The sequence below is a fragment of the Pseudorasbora parva genome, chromosome 7, assembly GCF_024679245.1.
Source record: "Pseudorasbora parva isolate DD20220531a chromosome 7, ASM2467924v1, whole genome shotgun sequence".
In the NCBI taxonomy this organism is placed as follows: domain Eukaryota; kingdom Metazoa; phylum Chordata; class Actinopteri; order Cypriniformes; family Gobionidae; genus Pseudorasbora; species Pseudorasbora parva.
Window position 1 is genome coordinate 21,585,048 of NC_090178.1, and position 18,603 is coordinate 21,603,650.

At 38.4% G+C, this 18,603-nt stretch overlaps 1 protein-coding gene across 1 annotated transcript in view; it reads left to right on the forward strand.

The window, feature by feature from the left end:
• The window catches only part of si:dkey-12j5.1 (uncharacterized), a 115,993-nt gene that overhangs the window by 77,137 nt on the left and 20,253 nt on the right, over nucleotides 1-18,603 (forward strand). Inside the window, exons 9-10 of the mRNA XM_067449634.1 lie at nucleotides 13,994-14,047; nucleotides 17,816-17,929. Coding sequence (XP_067305735.1) covers nucleotides 13,994-14,047; nucleotides 17,816-17,929 — 168 coding nt within the window. The remainder of the gene's footprint in view (nucleotides 1-13,993; nucleotides 14,048-17,815; nucleotides 17,930-18,603) is intronic.

Here is an 18,603-nt window from a genome sequence, read left to right on the forward strand (position 1 = left end):
GAGCATAAATAATACCTGTAAAATTATAAAGCTCAAAGTTCAATGCCAAGTGAGAAATTTTATTTAACAGAAGTTCCCTTTCAAAGCCTACAGCGAACGGCCGGTTTGGACTACAGCAGGAAGTGCAGGGATGTAATGACGTCATTAGAACCGTTTGTTGACTAACCCTCCGCCCACAAGAACACGCAAAAGAGGGGGCGTGGCCTTGTTGCTCTCCCACGTGGAGAAGAGCGCGCATTCAGCGCTTGCATCTCCCCGTTATGGTAAGAGGCGGGACCTTTCTGGGCAAAGTGCACTAAGCTGCTGTCCAATCACAACAAGGGAAGCGCTGGCCCAATCAGAACTCGTTACATGTTTCTAAAGGAAGGACTTCATAGAACAAGGAAATCATCAGGCCGTTTTTAGGACAGAGGAAACAGCGCTCTACAGATAAGTAAATTGTGTGAAAAATACAGTTTTTTTACACGCGAAACATGAACTCATGTTATATTGCACACTGTAAACACATCAAAGCTTCGAAAACACGCGAAGAATGGGACCTTTAAAAAAACAACTCTCAAGATGGTCCACCTCCACCAACAACTCTCAGGAATACTATCTGCTCTACAAATCAGTAATGTAGTCATCCTCATAGATCCTGGGAGAATGCACAACTCTGTCATAGAATATTCTATTCTGTTTGTTGCTCACTCTCTCATTTGTAAAATGTTACATTTTTTGGACTTGCCCTGTTTAGTATGAATAAATCTCCACCTGGTCTCTCAAATCATGATGTGATCATTGCGGCAGTCTTAGTTGTCATACGTACTGATGTCATGGACTCTAGAGACAAGCTTGCACAAGCTAAGTTGTTTTGGCTAAAGATTAAATATCTCGTCTCTCACCTGCTTCGGAATGCATTCATATGTTTGATTTTTACAGTTGCATTATAAGAGACTAATAAAAATGCTGTTCATTTAGCATACAGGATTTAAAATGAGAAAAAGATGATTGAAAATAAAGTAGCTAAAGCTTTGGAATAGCTTGGAAAAAATAGAAATGTTTTTCAATCTTTTCAGAAACATCTTGTAAACCTAAAAAGAAAAAAGAAAAGAAGTAAGTGCATGTTTGGCTCTAAACACAATAGGTCTGGAATCTGGATTATTCTCAAGCTCTGCATTAGTCTTTGCATTTGGATGAAGTATCAACATAGGTAAGACCATAGACATCATATAGATAGACGCCCTATCGAGCGCTACTGCCTATTGGCACGGTCGAGCCGTGGAGCCGCCATCTTGAACCGGTCGCCAGCTCCACTCAGTGTAACTTGTTTGCCAGGTGCAGTGAGCTGTCAGCGCATTCAATTAATCATATCTCCCTGAAAACCTAACCGATTTTAACGCGGGTTTTTTTGCTGCAAAGGTCATTAATGTAGCTATGATACGGGACACATGGTTCAGCGTATTTTAATATTCTTAAGCCATATTCGGATGGTAATTGTTTCTCGTGGGGTCGTAAGGTATTTATCGGATGCATTTTAAAGATCTAAAGCCTACACTTTTATTACTAAAATGCTGGAAAGTATTTACAAGAATAATCTTTCATCACCGCTTAAAAGAGAAAGAGAAAAAAACACTTAAACATTTGAAATGAGCCGTTATTTCCGCTCATTTTTAAAATTACTTTTTTTTAAACAAGACATTTAAATAAAATAATGTCTTATTATTAAATATGATTTTTAAAATTATTTTTATTCCAAGCATATGACATTTTTACAGCAGACAATCATTTGAATTACCACGTGAGCAGTGTTTCCCAGGTGCGGAGGATCACTCGCTCCTCCACCGGGAATATATCGCCATCCGAATAGACTAGTTTTATCACTGAGGTGGCATGCAAATGTATTTTACAGACGTCCACATGAGAAACAATTACCGTCCGAATAGGGCTATAGTGGGCTTAACAGTTACATAATATTCTGATATAAGATATAAAGTGTCCAGACGTCCAAAATCAAAATATGTGATATAGGATATAGGGGGTTTATATTACATTAATATTACATATTACATTCATTTATATTATAGGGGGATTATAAAACCACACAATATATATATATATATATATATATATATATATATATATATATATATATATATATATATATATATATATATATATAACGTTATATATAATAAAGAAGCAGAAACAGAGAGTTGAAGTAAAATAAGATATTTTAATAAGTTGAAACAATTTATAATGATTTGTGACACTCTCTCTCTCTCTCTCTCTCTCACACACACACACACACACACACACACACACACACACACACACACACACACACACACACACACACACACACACTAAATATATAATATTCTGATAAAGTTCCGGCATCAGCCTTTGTGATTGGGATTGTTCTGTTCGCCTTCATCTGCAACACAACGACAGTTATTATGCCCGGTCAGCAATGCATGTATTAACTTCAGATTGGATTGTGTTGGTACTAATCACATAATGTTACCAAACGCTAAAAGTAAGTTTCGTGCATCTAACAAGTGCTTTCTAAAATCTTTTTGATCTGAATAGTAACTTAAGTTATGTGGAAAACACTTGGGAGATAGCTTAGCTAACATTAGCTAGCTACGATTTCAGTACAGTACTATCAAAGATCCTTGCTCCTTCTCAATTATCTGGATTTAAGGACAAAATACAACCAATAGTACGATGGCAAAGTTAAATCTTACTTGTGAAAAGTAATCCCGCGAGCCCTACCTGCGATGGTTCGCCGATTAGAACAGGAAAATGCTGCACAGTGCTCTGGCATCTTAACTGCTGCTATGCAACGAAACTAGGAGTACGACCGGTTCAAAATGGCCGCCGCAAATCTCGGCGCACAGCAGCCAATAGGGCGTCTACCTATATGATGTCTATGGGTAAGACCACCATGAAATCAATTTATTCTGTTTGCTGGACGAAATTGGCTCTCTTTTACTTTCAGAGTTACAAATGTACTACCATTGAAAAGTTTGTGGTCAGTAAGATTTTTATTTTATTTTTAAGAAATCAATGCTTTTATTCAGTAAGGATGCATTAAATCGGTGAAAAGCGGCAGCGACATTGTTTTCAACGTTGAGAAAAATATTTCTGAAGCATCAAATCTGATTTCTGAAGATTTCTGATCATGTGACACTGAAGACTGGAAAAATGTAAAATATATTAAGATGGAAAACTAGATTGCCATAATATTTCAACATATCACTGTTTTTACTGTAAATAAATGTAGCATTGGTGAGCATGAGATGAATCATACTGACATAAAAATTTTGAATGTATGTCTAATACCATTTATGTTTTTGTCATGCGCATGCATGGGGAAAAAAACTTTAAAAATGTGCATGTGCATTCTCTTTTTTAATGCTTTTATTTTACAAAAGATCCTTAATGTTTATTAAAAAATGTGATAATTTTTTATTTGTAACTTATTTATATTAAGTCTTTTACAAAGAGTGTGATGGAAGAAGGGGGCCTTGCATTCAAGTGTTTCAGATAGCTTACAATATCTCCATACTTATCAGTCAAAATCTAACCCTCACATGTATGCCATAAACAGTTAACATTCTCTAGAAGCAAGTACTTTACCCTCCTTTAAAGTTACACTGTGTAACTTTTTTAGTTTATTCTTAGCTAAAAACACTTAGTTCTTTCAAAAATATATGTGCTCATTAATGTATATTTACTTCTTTCACGTAATAAAATATTCTCGTAAGTTTATAATATGCCATTGAAAATACATACGGGTGAGGGGTTCGAATGCTGGTCGCCATGTTGCCTCTCCATCTTGAAAATACATTAGCCAAAGAGGGAATTACCCATAAATTCAAGCGTTTTAACACTCGATGGCACCGTATAGAATGTGAAGAGTGGGATTGCCATGTTAATCTTGGACTAAATCGGCCACCGTAGGAGTTAAAACGAAATCAGAATTGAGAGGAACTGGATGGTCATATACCTTTACACCGCTAGATGGGGGAAAATATCACACAGTGTAGCTTTAATCCCTCTGTCAAAAGCATCTTATAAGCATCTTGATAACAATAAAGGTTTAGTGTCTGTTTTTAATACATTCAATAAATAATATTCATTTTAAACCTGTCTAAGAAATGTTATTGATTGAGTACACATAGGAAAATAATATTTCTCTTACACACTAGTAGTCTCAGAATGGTAAATACAAATCATTGAGTCATCTTCTCACATTGAAGGAATGTGAGTTGTAGTAAAGGTTCATCCAGGTGTCAAATCACGTAGTATCATTTAGCACTTTTGTCCTTCAAGCCCCCTTACCTCAGGCTCAGGAATGGAGCAACACACACAGGCATTTAACTCATCAGCTGGGAACTCTGTCGGGAGGCACAGTGATTACATCACTCTTCTATCTACAGTCACCGACATCATGCTGAGATGATATCACTGAGAGGTTTCCGATCAACACGTCTTCTCAGCGGGCGGTCGCTATGCCATGGTCTGAGCAACATCTTAACGAACAGATCTTAATTACGTTCAGACAGGCCCTACAGAGCCCGAGACACCTGCTGACCTCATAGAAGGGGAGAGTGAGTGTGTGAATGAATGAGTGTCTCAGCACTAATGAGGGTTTAAAAATATCTCATTTAGATAACCTGCTACCTGACAACCTGTCCATGGCTTTTGACGTGTGCGCATTGGTTAACAAGTGGTCAGAATGATTTCTATGTATGTGTATGGGGGGTTTGATCAGCACTTGCTGGTTGTTCTATTACAAGCGGATTCATGTCGATCACCCCCTCTGTCTGTTATCATCTCAGACTTTCAACCATAAAGTCATTCCATTGGCTGATGCGAAGAAGATGACTAAATGAAACAAGTGGCATTAGCTTTGTAAGTGTTCAACAGTCCATAAAGAAGTTTCCTAGCAACCAAACTAAGAAAGAATGATGAACAATGTTAGCATTTTTCTGCAGGTGCATCCAATTATCAGCAGAAAAGCTTACCGTGTTTTACACTACTGAAGCCTTGGATTTAGTTTCTCTATTGTAACAGCAAAAGGGTGAAATTCCCTGCATACTCAAGGTGTCCTGGAATATGGAATCCCTTTCCTGCCAGATAAGAAGAAAAATGTGATTTAGTAAATCATAATTATAAAAAACATAAGCTTTTATTAGGGGCCAAGCTCTGAAGGTGTGTAGGCACTAGGCACCTATTACATCCATTGGCATTCTTCTTCTTCTTCTATTTCTTCTTCTTCCATTGTGGAAGTCTATGGCAGCCCATAGAATTGCTTCCGAGAAATATGGCACACAGACAGAGGACAGTCTGAACTGTCACCATAGCAAATTTGGAGTCTTTAACTCAATCCTTCTAGCGCCACCAACTGTCCAAAGTTGCACTCATGTTTATGCTGATAACTTTCGAACCATAAGCGCTAGAAAAAAAAGGTTTTCCTCTGATTCTTTGGCTCAGGATCATCTTCAGTTCATGCCAACAGGGTATGGAATTCAAGTCGATTCGTCAAACCGTTCTCGAATAAGAAGAGCACGCCAAAATGCATGTGAGGCTATATCTCTGCAACACATTAGCATATTCTGATAAAACTTGGTATTATGATAACCATGATCTTAGGATACCTGCACAGTTTTGCCATGTAGTGGTCAGGAGATATGAAACATTTAAATGTTACTTATAACTTTTGAACAGTTTGACCTCTTCAGACTTCGAGACTGCCGAGTCAAACGATACCCAGTTTTTCCACATCTGCCATTTTGAATTATGTCATAGAATGCTATATTAAAAGCATTGGTGTATCGTTACCGTCTACAAAAAGTTATGGATTTCGTGTCGATAGGCAAAACGACTCTGAGGCTGACACCACAAACTTTGCATGTGTCGGTGTCACCTCACTCTGACATCAATTTGGTCAGAGCGCCACCTATTTCGAAAGTGATAAAGCATTAAATCATATTACTATTGACTATATGACTTTTTAGGCCATCTTGCATGCCTAAAATCATCTTATTATGTCTTTAATTGGTCATTGTTGCACTTGGTCTGATGCTCCCAGTCATGACTTATCATGTTCTTTGGGCTTGTCCCTTATAATGGCCGCTTGTCATAATTAACATGCTGCAAAAAAAAGGCAAAAATGTTCAACAAAAGGTGGAAATTCTTTTTTTCATTTCCAACTTATTTTAATGCGCCCGTACACCTCTTTAAACAGGTTTTATTATCATGTGCTGCTGCTGCATGTGTTGAAATTATTATTAAATTAATACATGAGTCAGTCTTAATATTTTACAGTGCCACCACATTCATATACCATTATACACCCACAGCTCTAAAAAATCAAGGTTTTAGATCTACACTAGCTTCTAAGTTATGTTGTACTTGTCAAAGCAAGGAAGTTGAAGGGAACACTGCATTAGCAGGAATCAATCTGAAACTTGAAAATGGACGTAGGGACCTGAGCCGCCCCATCACGGGTGAGGTCGTTCCCGTATTATTGATATGTCAACGGACAAACAGAGTGCAGGGGGTCAGTCTAACATACTAATCCTTGTATTGATTTGTTTGGAACCTTGTACAGTGTCTTCAGTGAGATAGACTGCATCAAGTGAATAAACTTGTTGAGGGGTTTTTGTTGCCGAAGGTTTAAAAAGCAGAGCAGAGATGTCTGTTGTCAGCTGTGTGGCATCTGCAGGAACAGGGCTCACATCTTAATCCCCCGCCTCCTTTCTCTCATCTCCATTATGTCTTTCACTAAGTATCATCCTCTAAAGGCAAAGTCAGATATTTAGAATATAGAAACAGGATTCCGGTTCCATAAGGATTATGTGTGATTACACCGGTGTGTAGAGCAATTCTTTTGGCTTCTTTTCTTGCCCTGTCTGATTTAACGTCTGTACCCTGACCTTCACCACTCGCAATTACTTCTTGAAAATCAATAGCGCTGTTGCTGCTGCACCGACACACCAAGAACAATCGTGTATGTGCGAGATGCAGAGAAAATGCCCAATCTCACCTTCAACTTTCTTAAACGTGTAGTAAAAAGCAATTTCACCTCTGTTAGAAGACAAGAAAAAGCATTGCTCCTCCTTCTGTGCGCTCTCCGCACAAGACGATCTATTAGAGCGCTCCTTCGTTCAAAGTGTCGTCATACCCAGCTCGTTTAAAATGCTCTTTGAGATGACTAGCACTAACGGCCCGTTGCCCGCCGCTGTTTCTCGTGACAGAGCTCTGCTGCTCTGAGACAGACGGATGGGCCGGCATTGTACTAAAGGTCATTTAGCAGAGCGGCGGTCTTCTTATGGCTAATGATGTCATAATAAAGGGCTGTGTTGGGCCAGTGCTTAGAGTCAGACTATACAAGAGGATTTTTACCACCTGGTGTGCTGCTAAAGAGACGACCAAATTAAACTTGAGTGCGCAATAGTGAATATTGTCTCTTTTTGTGGCAAATCTATATTTTATGATGTTCTGCTTCTTGGCCTATATTTCTTCTCTTAGTTCTCAGACTGAATGCACATTTCAACGCACATCCACTTTATTTTCTTGTGTTTTGACCTTGTGAATCACTTTTGCACGTCCTTTATAACAGTAGCACTCATGTTGTCGTACATCAGAATATGTAATGCTCATATTTTTCTGCCTAATTAAGGCATTATTCCCATGAGAGAATCATTTCTTCACTGCAGCTGTTTACCTCAGTCAGATCAATATAGCGCAGCTACTGTAAAGGCTTCAAAAATCAGAATCAATACCACCAACTTTAAACACTTAACAGCCCGTTACATCATTAAACTCTTAATTACACACCGCTTAATCCCAACTCTCTTCTTTTTTGCGTAAATAAAAGCTTTCTCTGATCTGTTTTTCTTTCTGAGTACCGACCCTGAAGTGTTGCATGCCACTGGAATTTAGATCAGTTTAGAATACATTTAGAATAGATTTGTTTTGGTAGTCAACAAGGATTTGTTTTTCACTAAATATTTTAAGTGGTCCTTTTTAAGAGAATACTGACATTTTCTAAACTTGATTTGTGGCGTAATGCCTGGACCTTCTTGCAGTTTATTCTGACGTAAACCACCCATTTATACTGGAAGAGACCATCTGATAGATAATTCAAACAAGCAAGCGTATCTTTTGTTTATGTGTTGCTTTAGGGTGCGTTTATAGGAAATAGATTGTACAACAATAGACAGCTGTGGAAAACAATACATTTTTGTGTGGCATCTCAAAACATGAATTGTTTATTGTTGTCTATGATATTAGGGTGAGTCAATAATGACAGAATTTACATTTTGTGGTTAATTATTCCTTTATTAATCTTTTAAGTAATCTATTAGACATGCAATGGTTTTGTGAATGTTTTAACACAATTAAAAGTAAATTAGTATTACAGTTAATACCTCAGCTCACAATAATTCATAATATTTAAATAAACTACAATTTGTAGTTTTTTTTTTTCTGTAGCTTGGTAATTTTCAGCATTTCAAAATTTCAGCAGTTGAAAAATGTCAAATGTCTGCTTTGTCTGTTGGCGTAAATTGCTTGGTAAACTAAATTAAACTTAGTAAGGAATTTGAGACTCAAAACAAGATTAGGTCAGCACTGGGTATCATTTAGGAATTGCTGACCTAACCGCATTGAACACACAAAAAAACTTTTGGCCAACAAGAAAGGTCACTGAATGAATTTGAAGGACATTTTTTTCTAGTGAATGTATTCAAAATATTTGATTCCAATTATAATTGCCTCCAAATGCATCTCCACAGATGTTGTCATACCCACAACTGAATTTTTTACACAGTTGGCATACTTTCATTTCGTTAGACCGTTTTCCTTTTAGATTGATGGATTATTAAATCCATCTACAACTGCAAAACTTCATACTGCATCCTTGGATGCTTCAAACTAAATATCGAGAGTGAATGTTTGCAAAAACTTAACTTAACAGATTTCGGTTTTAACATTTAAATAACATCAGAAGTCGCTCTATAACCTAAGTTCTTCATGCATGTCTTACTTTTAAAAAGAAGTGTGTGTGCAAGCCAATATATACATTTAATAAAAGTAAATGTTAGCTTTTAGTTGACTTGAGCAACCATATACTACCTATGCATCTATGTATATATAGAGTATGTGTGCATAATAAAAAAATATGGTAAAATACTAGCACAGTTAGTGAGGCTGGACACACATGATTGCAATTTAAGGCACAAAGAGAGACAGACAAATAGGAAAAGAAAAAAAAGTGTAGGAGTTACAAGAAGACACAAGCAGGGGGTAAAAGAGAAAATAATCACTTTTCAATGAACAGGCCTCCTCCCAAGTATGAGCATATTAATATTAATGGCTGCATTCCTTTGATTCCAGGCTCACTCAGACAACGCCTTTATTTGACCTGACAATTACAGCCTCACAAATATAATAGGGTTATTTAAAATGTCCTTTCCACCGATTTTCATTTTAAGGCCAACAAAAGAGGTTAGAGCAAAAGGTATTTATTAGAATGTAAGAGAATTCTTTGTGAAAGTGTCAAAGACTTGCCCTCATGCTGTTCCTTACCCATATGACTCCGAAACCCATACTTTCTTCCATAGATTACAAACAGAGATGTTTGACAGAAGGTTGACACTGCTGTTTTTCATAACGTGCAAGTGAATGGTGACCATAGGCTAACTCCAAAAAATGAAATAAAATAGTTTGTGCAAGCTGTGGCAATGAGAAAGACCTGATCCATAAACACAGCTTATGTATCATAAAATATAGTTCATACAACTCGTGTGCTGTATTTCAAGTCTTTTGAAGCTAAACAAAAGCTCTGTTTAGGGATCAGGTCTTTCCCATTGCCATAGCTTGTACAAACAAGTTTATTCAAACAATCCTCATACAGAAAAATTGATTTTGGGTTCCTTTAAAGCTTTGAACTTTATGTACATGCAATCCAAAGGTATTATTTTTGTACTGTTGCTTCAAACATTCACTTTATTTTAAACCTCTCTTGAGCATCTTCATCAGATAGACTGTGTAGACACTGCCAGGGGCTCTACACCTCCACAGGGGCTCGGGCACGTTACCAACTTCTGGTCCTCCAGCTGCTGTCTGCTGTCGTCCATAATCGTGTATGTATCTAAGAAACGTTCAAGCAGATTTATGCATTCAATTTGAACTTCTTAAATGGAGAATCCCGCGCACCCCATAGCAGTTTTCCTCTGGGCCTAGCATTTGACTTTATCCGTCCCTTTTATCTGTTGCTGAGAACTCCGAGTCGGCATCGGGGAGTGATATGCGGCTAAGGAGAGAGAGAGAACGCGAGCATCAATCCCTAAAGTAATTATCTCAGCTCCTCCTCATTCCAAAAGGCTAAATATAAGTGAAGTTTTTAGCTCCCAGTGGCAGCCATGTTGCCTTTGATAAACGGTGTGACTATAAAATTCGGGTGCGATAGCCAGTATGTGCGTTTTTAGTGTTTTCTGCGTTCACACAGCCTGGCTTGGAGTATAAATTCTCCTGCGCACAGTCTGTCTTTCTGCCATGCACAGTCTCTCACGCGCACACACAAAAGCAGATACAGATAGGCGGGTGAGTGTGGTTGTGCTAGATTGGAATTGTCAGAGGTGTCACATTAAATGTGCTATTATTAAGTCCAGGCTGAATTTTATGGCCTTGCAGGATCGTAAATTGGTTGGTCAGTCCTTTAAATTACGTATCCATCGAGCGATGTGCTCTATCTGTCCTCACTTTTCTCCTGCTATACTTTCTCTTTCTCGCTTTCTCTCTTTCTCCCCCTCCCTTTCGCCACGTACATATACGAGAGCTTGATCTTGACTCTTTGGCCCTGGTTGAAATGGATGGCGTGAGTGTGACGGGACGAGAGGAGTGCGGGATCCTGAGAGGAGCTGACATCCGAGTTCACAGAGGCTTTAGAGGTCACTGTGGCCCCTGGCCAAAGCCATGACCCTCCTGAGGGAATAACAAGAGAGCCTGTCTCAGTATATCGATCAGAGGAAACTTACAAGGAGCTCTGGTACCATTTAAAAGTTGGGAAGTCAAAAAAAAAATCACTATTTGTAGCAGATCCGGACATTTTTTTTCCCAGTTGCCTTTGAATGATTCTGTGGAGGAAAAATCTACAATTGTATATCAGAAAGTCAATGCACAATACAGAATTAAGTGATAGGTTGGGTCACGTTGTACGTTCATAATTATTTTTCAGATAGCTTTTATAGACATTAACTTTCATGTAGTGTGTAGTATAGCTGTTTAAACCACTGCAGACCTTTTACATTATCAAAGATCAAAGTGCACGACAAATGTCCCAAAAAGTCAATAATTTCAAAAGTGTAACTTCCTACATTTACCGAAGAAATTTATTTATTTTTATTTATTTTTTTGCATTATTCCAGCCTATGGTCTTCATTGGCTGGCCTCAAAAACACTGTCCTGACAACTGAGACCTTAAAAGATTTTGGTTTGTTTTGTCAACATGTTGTGAAGACCGCAAAAGCAAATCCACTTTGCACTCCCAAAGGATGATAACATTACTTAGGCCGAATAGATATCGTAAAACTGATACCATTGTTACTGTTCATATCAAAGTGTATACAAGAGCTGAAGAATCCTCCGGAGCTGATATTCAGATATGGTAATGGGCATTTTGTTTCCCACATGGGTTGTAAGGGCAGAGCAGAGTAGGCTCTCGGAAAGGAGGGATTCATAGAGAATTATAACTGAATCCTTGAACTCATTTCGGACACTGGGAGAAAAGATGGTGATGCTGCAATTTATATTATGAGAAAATTCAACTGCATTTTAACCGTTGATGCATGTAAACCTGTTGTAGGACACCATAGCATAATTATGAGCCTTAAAAATAGCATAATATGGTACTTTAATCATCTGTAGGTCTCATCTGTATTTGATTCTTTAAAGCTCAAGGACTTTGAGATGAAGTGTCTTTATAGCTCAGTATTTGACCTTGTCCATCAGCTCTTGATCAAATGTATTGATGACACTTAATTAAAACACACTCTGGGTGAACGGGTTAAGCTGATAGGCCAAGGCTGACAGCAGATCAATAACACTGATCAGTGAAATGAAGATCTCAGGCTCTCAAAGGAGAGATAAGACTGTGTTTAACAAATTAACATAAGAACTGAGGTGATAAAGCAGTAAAAAAATCATTAAATTATTAGCACTTTTCTCTCCTTTGAGAACTGGCTAGTAGAGCGCAGTCAACACTTAAAGTTCAGCAAACAGAGTGCTATTGACCATAAGGCAAACATGTACAGCCTTTCCTGATCCATTTACTGCACTTGATTATTGCACTGGGCTATGATTCAGATTATGGGTAAATAAAAAAACACCTGTGAAAATCACCACAAAATATACACAAAGTAATTTCACCCTTTAAAAAAAATTAAGCCCATTAGCTTATTTTCTTTTCTTTTTGCATTATAAAAATTCCCATCACCATAATAGAAAATATATACGGGTCAAGCATAACATTAGGACCAGGCGAATAACACTGATTATCTCCTTATCACGGCACCTGATAGTGGATGGGATGTATTGGGCAGCAAGTGAACAAGTTGATTTGTTAGAAGCAGGAAAAATGAGCAGGTGTAAGGATCTGAGCGAGTTTGACAAGGGCCTAATTGTGATGGCTAGACAGCTACAGCTCTTGTCAGTATCTATCAAAAGTGGTCCAAGGAAAAAACAGTGGTGAACCGCTAACAGGTTCAAAATGGTTCAGGAATGGTTTGAGGAGCACAACAACGAGTTTGAGGTGTCGACTTGGCCTCCAAATTCTCTAGATTTTAATCCAGTCGAGGATCTGTGGAAGCCCCACTTCGCAACTCACAGTACTTAAAGAGTCTGCTGCTAACATCTTTGTGCCAGATACCAAAGCACACCTTCAGGGGTATAGTGGAGTCCATGCCTTGATGGGTCAGGGCTGTTTTGGAGGCAAAAGGGGGACCAGCACAATATTAGTCATAATGTTATGCCTGATCCGTGTATTATTTAAATGTAAATTTAAAGGCTGCGCAACATAATGGGCCCTATCATACACCCGGCGCAATGAGGCGCCAGGCTTAAGTGTTTTTTTGCTAGTTTCATCCTGACGCAGTTATCATTTTTACATCCTGCACCACGTTGTTTAAATGGCAAATGCATTTTCGCCCATTTGTGCACCCATGAAAACAAGATGTGTTCAGGCGCAACGTTTGCGCATTGCTATTTAGAGGCAACTGAAACCGACTGCACTATTGACAACTAAAACCTGGTCTAATAAAGCTGTATTTTTTGTCTTATTTAAAAGGTGCTTTAGTAATATGTGCGGTTACCTATAAGCAGGTCCACAATGTGCGTAGACTGCTCATTAGACAAACAGGGATGCGCAGCAGCACACAAACATTTTTAAATATTAAAAATAAAAGGATTACAATGTAAAAGATCGTTATTGTGTACAAAAAGATTAAAATGCCTATTTGCCATAATGGATAGTCATTGCATGTATTAGAAGTACCTATTTGCAGTAAGGATAAATTAAATTGGCTACTTTTTTAACCAATCGTGGCAATACACATGTATTTAAACTGACTCGTCAGGTTAACGGTGTCTATATTTCGCCATGTAAATAGCGAATCCGCCATGCTGCAAGCTCAACTGGCTTTTAAAGGCAATGAAAGATGAGACTTTGACTGGTTTATTGCACGTTATGCCCAAAACACACCCATGACTCATTAAGAGACTAGTATAGGGGCAACCCTTTTAGGCCATGTGCCAGGAGTGCAGACCATTTTTCTCATCCCTAAAGTAGCAAAAGTCGATTCAGATACTTTTTTCCCCCTTGAACATTTTTTTTTCTTTAGATTTTTGAGCAGTTATGGAATTAAACATTTGATTACTTTCCATAAGTTACTTGTCATATTTCGGTAAATGAAGAGCTGCTTCTTCTTTTTTCCCCCAGATGGCCACAGAAGTGTTGGAGGATCTTCTAGAAGAGGATGACGAGGTTGTGGAGGTGTGTTCTTTTATATCTTTTTAAAACGGTATTAGGTCGTGTGTCCACCAAAGCGTTTTTTTCACGCTGCTGGCTGGCGTTTTCAATTGTTTTCAATGGGAGTGCAGCGTTTTTAGAACGCCTGGAGCGCACCGAGGCGCTGAGCGAGTATTTCATGCTCAAGCGCTGAGCGCTCAGTGTTTTTAACTGGTCGCCGATAGTTGAAGAATGTTCAACTTTGAGTAAAACGCAGCGCTCATCACTGTCACTTTTCACCCAGCCGTCCAATCACAGTGGAGGAGGGGCGGGACAAACACAACACAGACCAACTGCCACATTGCGTGATGATCAACAGATGACAACAAGCAAATAATGGAATAAAATGATTTAAAACAAGAACCAGAGCAAATACTTTACATTGTATCTGCAATTTTATATAGAATCAATACAGGAACAAACTACCTGTGAAATTAGAAAGCCTTCCGCGGATTTTCCGTATCATAACAACAAGCAAGTCTCAACTGAGGAGAAAAAAACGCTGCGTGCCAAAACGCTCTCAAGCGCTCACACTGAGGCGTTTTCAGCTGAGTGCCTAGCGTTTTCAGCTGGCTAAAAACGCTTTGGTGGACACACTGCCTTAGTGTTGTAACTCATTTCACAAGTTAACCAATTATAAAGAGTTTGTTTAATAAAGCACATTAGACTGGAATGATGAAATGTTAAAGGGGTCACATAATGGTACATGCCCTTTTACAAGCTGATTGTAAGGAAATGTGTGTTGGCAGTGCCTGTACACAACCATCCTATAATGATAAAAATCCATCAAGTGTTTTTTTTTAAAATCTCCTTATGTTTTCCCATCTCAAATCGAGCCGTTCGATGTGTGACGTCACACAATCGGACACCCCTCCCACGATTGTTTATTGACAGCAGCGTTTCACCTCAGACCCGCCCTGAGCGAGCCCAAGCTGTTGTTGTTACCATAGACATCATCATGTTTCAAATCTATATGATGTCTATGGTCGTTTCAGTCTGCCATTGTATAAGTAGAGACGCTGGGCGATCGTAGTGTTCTGTTCTTGGGTGTAATAATGAAAACAGCAGTCATTCTGATGTTCCTAAATCTGAACATTTAATTCAGCTGCTCCTGAATAAAGATCTGTACCAGCTCTTCGTGTTTATGCTGCCCCTCCACAAGAAGTTGAAACGCTTCACGATGAATGCAGCTAAAGTTTACAGGGTTATTTTAAATTCTGGCATGCTTTCTATGTATGACGTTCTCAATATAATTCATAATCCCACGTTTATAATGAACAACGCGTTATGGTTATTACAAACTGTGTACGCTGATTTTAAAGTTAACATGGACCTGGTAACACTACACTAAGCTTAATTATGTAGATGGTTTATAACGGTGTCTGTTACTGTCTAAAAATAAATTGTGTTGTAACAGTTATTACAATGCATAGATAATGTTACGCATCACTGACAAACCGACATGAACAGGAAAAAAGTTTTTATTGGCATTAGGTGTAACATCAATCTGTCATTGAACTAACGTACACATAAGTAAACACATAGCATTCTATCTCACTACGCTAACGTTACCCTGCCAGTGCATGAAGACAGATCAAAGTGACATTACATTAACCAACCATTCAGAAAAGTCCTGTTTAGCCTTAAATGTTGAATTTCGTTGGAGCTGTCATCTTGTCCCGACTCCGGTTCAAATTGATAGAGTTGATCTTTTTTATGGTCTATGATCTGTCCTCAGAGACTCGTGTAGCAATTCTTTCACCTCTTTTGTCAATGGCGACACTCCTCACGCCACCCCACACAACAGAGGGGCGGGGTCATTCTTCATTTAAAGCCGTATACACTGAAATGGCTTAGTGAAAACAGAGCTGTTTTTGACCAGGTAAAATTTGTGTTTTCAATACTACAATATGAGAATTTTCAATACTACAAAATGAGAATTTTTAGACTAAAGAATCATATTAACTTGTATGAAAAATGGCATTATATGACCCCTTTAAATATATAATTAATAACTTATTTCCAGTTGTGGTGTGGTTGTGTATTAACAGGCCCATCCTACAGCCTCCACCTGGTTGGATGTTTGACACCAGCATTTGATGCATTGCTAACTGTCTCAGACGGCTGGATTCATAATTTATGGCAATATATCTTGCTGAAATAGTAGTTTGTTTGTGTGAAAGTGCTTTGGTCTTCACTTTACTTTATTAGCTAGGGAAATTACGAACACAATGCTAGGGTGGCTAAAACTGAGATACTTACACATTGCTGTTTGATGGACACACACATACACACACACAGACGCACACGCAGCACATCACATAATTCCCCCACACCCCAGTGCTGCATAAATGATGGTTTATTTTGGTGCCCCACAATACATTAAAAAGCATTATTTAACACAAAGGCATTCAGATCTTTTCTTCTGACTGGATTAAAAATAGCTGTACAAACAACATCCTGAGAGTTATTTTTAATGATTAATAATTAATGAGCCAAACTGAAGCCAATACATTATTAAATAAATGAACATGAAACTTACTGTAGAGTGACTTTCAGAGATGCGATTTATTTCATTTTTAAGATTTTGTATCATCTAGTCCTACTGGCTATTTAAAGAAGAATAAGTCATTTGGTATGTCAGTCTGCTCTCTGAAGAGTCTGGACGGAGGTGTACCAGTCCACTTACCCACACACACACACACACACACACACATATACACGTATACACACACACACACACCCACACCCCCACACACTCTCTCTAATAGATATCTGACAGATTGAGAGCGCTTACAGAGTGTTCTGAACATTCGGCTCAGGAGAGTCATAGAGTGTGAAAGAGAAAGAGACAGAGAGAGTGGGAGTGAGAGATGTTTGAACTCTCTGTGGTGTGTTATTGAGACTTCAGAGAAGGGTATAGAGTGTAACAGTAGGTGATAAAATGAAGAGCACTTCAACACAGCACAACAAAAACATGCACACACACACACACTCTTCCCCATAGTCCATTTGTGTCTGATTTCCCTTTATTCAATGCTCCCTTTTTTCAGGATACAAACAGAGCTGCCCAATTGTTTGTTTCTCCCTCTCTGTTTACCACAAAATAAGGTTATTTTAATCCTGCCTGAAATCAAATATTTATAGCACTGACAGTGTGCACAGGAAGTGCTTTAGGTTTGTTTTGTTAATTACAAGTGGCTGACTGACTGTCTTTCATGTTTTGCAGCCTACTTTTAGATGTAATAACTGTAGGCAAGAGTGGGGTAAGTTGTGCCAGATTTTACACAATTAATGCAGTAGACCAGTATCTCCGATCCTTGATCCTGTAGTAACTCCTACACTGCTCATTTGGAATCATTGGGGAGTATGGGAATTATTTACATTTCAAATAAAAATATGAATACAAAATGGGGAGGGGGGGGGGGATCCACATACTAATCCCATTCCATTTATAATTCATGGAAACGCTATATGGAATCCCAATTCCAGTTTGTTGCTCTTTTTTTTTAAACCAGCTACACAAAGGTTTTAGTAATCAGAATATTTGTATTTAGTGCAAAAATAGTCAGCATTTTGTAATAATAATATTTCTGATAGTGAAATATTGCATTTAAAGGGAAAGCTTATACTATTACTTGAACCACAGGCACAGCTTACCCTGAAACATCTGACACACCCAAACTTTCTTTATTGTTTATTTATTGTTAAAATAATGTTAATAATGGTATATATCTTTTCCTCCTGTCTCAGGTGTGGTATTTGTTGGGATGGCTGTTTTATTTGCAATTGGATAAACAAGACCCGACAAACAACAGTGTGAACTTCAGGAAATCTGCCTGGACGTACCTTAGCAAGGCAAAAAAGGTATAACTCACACAAGTCACACATATACACACTGCTCTTTTTGGAAATGATGAGGCAATCTGATTTCATCTTGGTGTAGTTTTCATTCTCCCCCACATACAGTACACACACACACACACACAGTCGCACACATTTTCTACCTGGCTGATTTCTCCACTCCTCCCTTGGTCCCTTCTCATTTTTTCCATCTGTCATGGCTCTCTCAGCATGCCGTCAGCTCTTTTCAGCTCTTTTTCCACTGTGAAATTTCTCGAACTCTGCTGGTGTCCGAGCGCTATAGAAATGGAAAATGAAAGCCAAAGTTTGAAATAAAATGAGAGGGAGAATAGCTTGCAGGGTGAGGTATGACAATATCTATAGTTCTTTTTTTTTCTACCAACCCCTGTGCTTTTCTTTCTTGTTCTTCCTCCCAATTTCCATCTCTTCCTCAGGCTTTTCGCTGTTACTTGACATTGGTTCTCTACGAGGAAACCTTTGGTCACTACATGTAGTCTTTTATGTTCCTCTTCTCTGGGTCTCTCTCGTTTCTAATGGATTTGGCGTCATCTGTCCTTCATTTTCCTCCCGCTTCACCTTGCAAGCCTCATTTTCTTCCGGAGAGGAAAAGACATGCCTTACTACGTCCTTGATGATCTAGTCAGATGAATTGGGAAGGCCGGACACACACCTTCTGC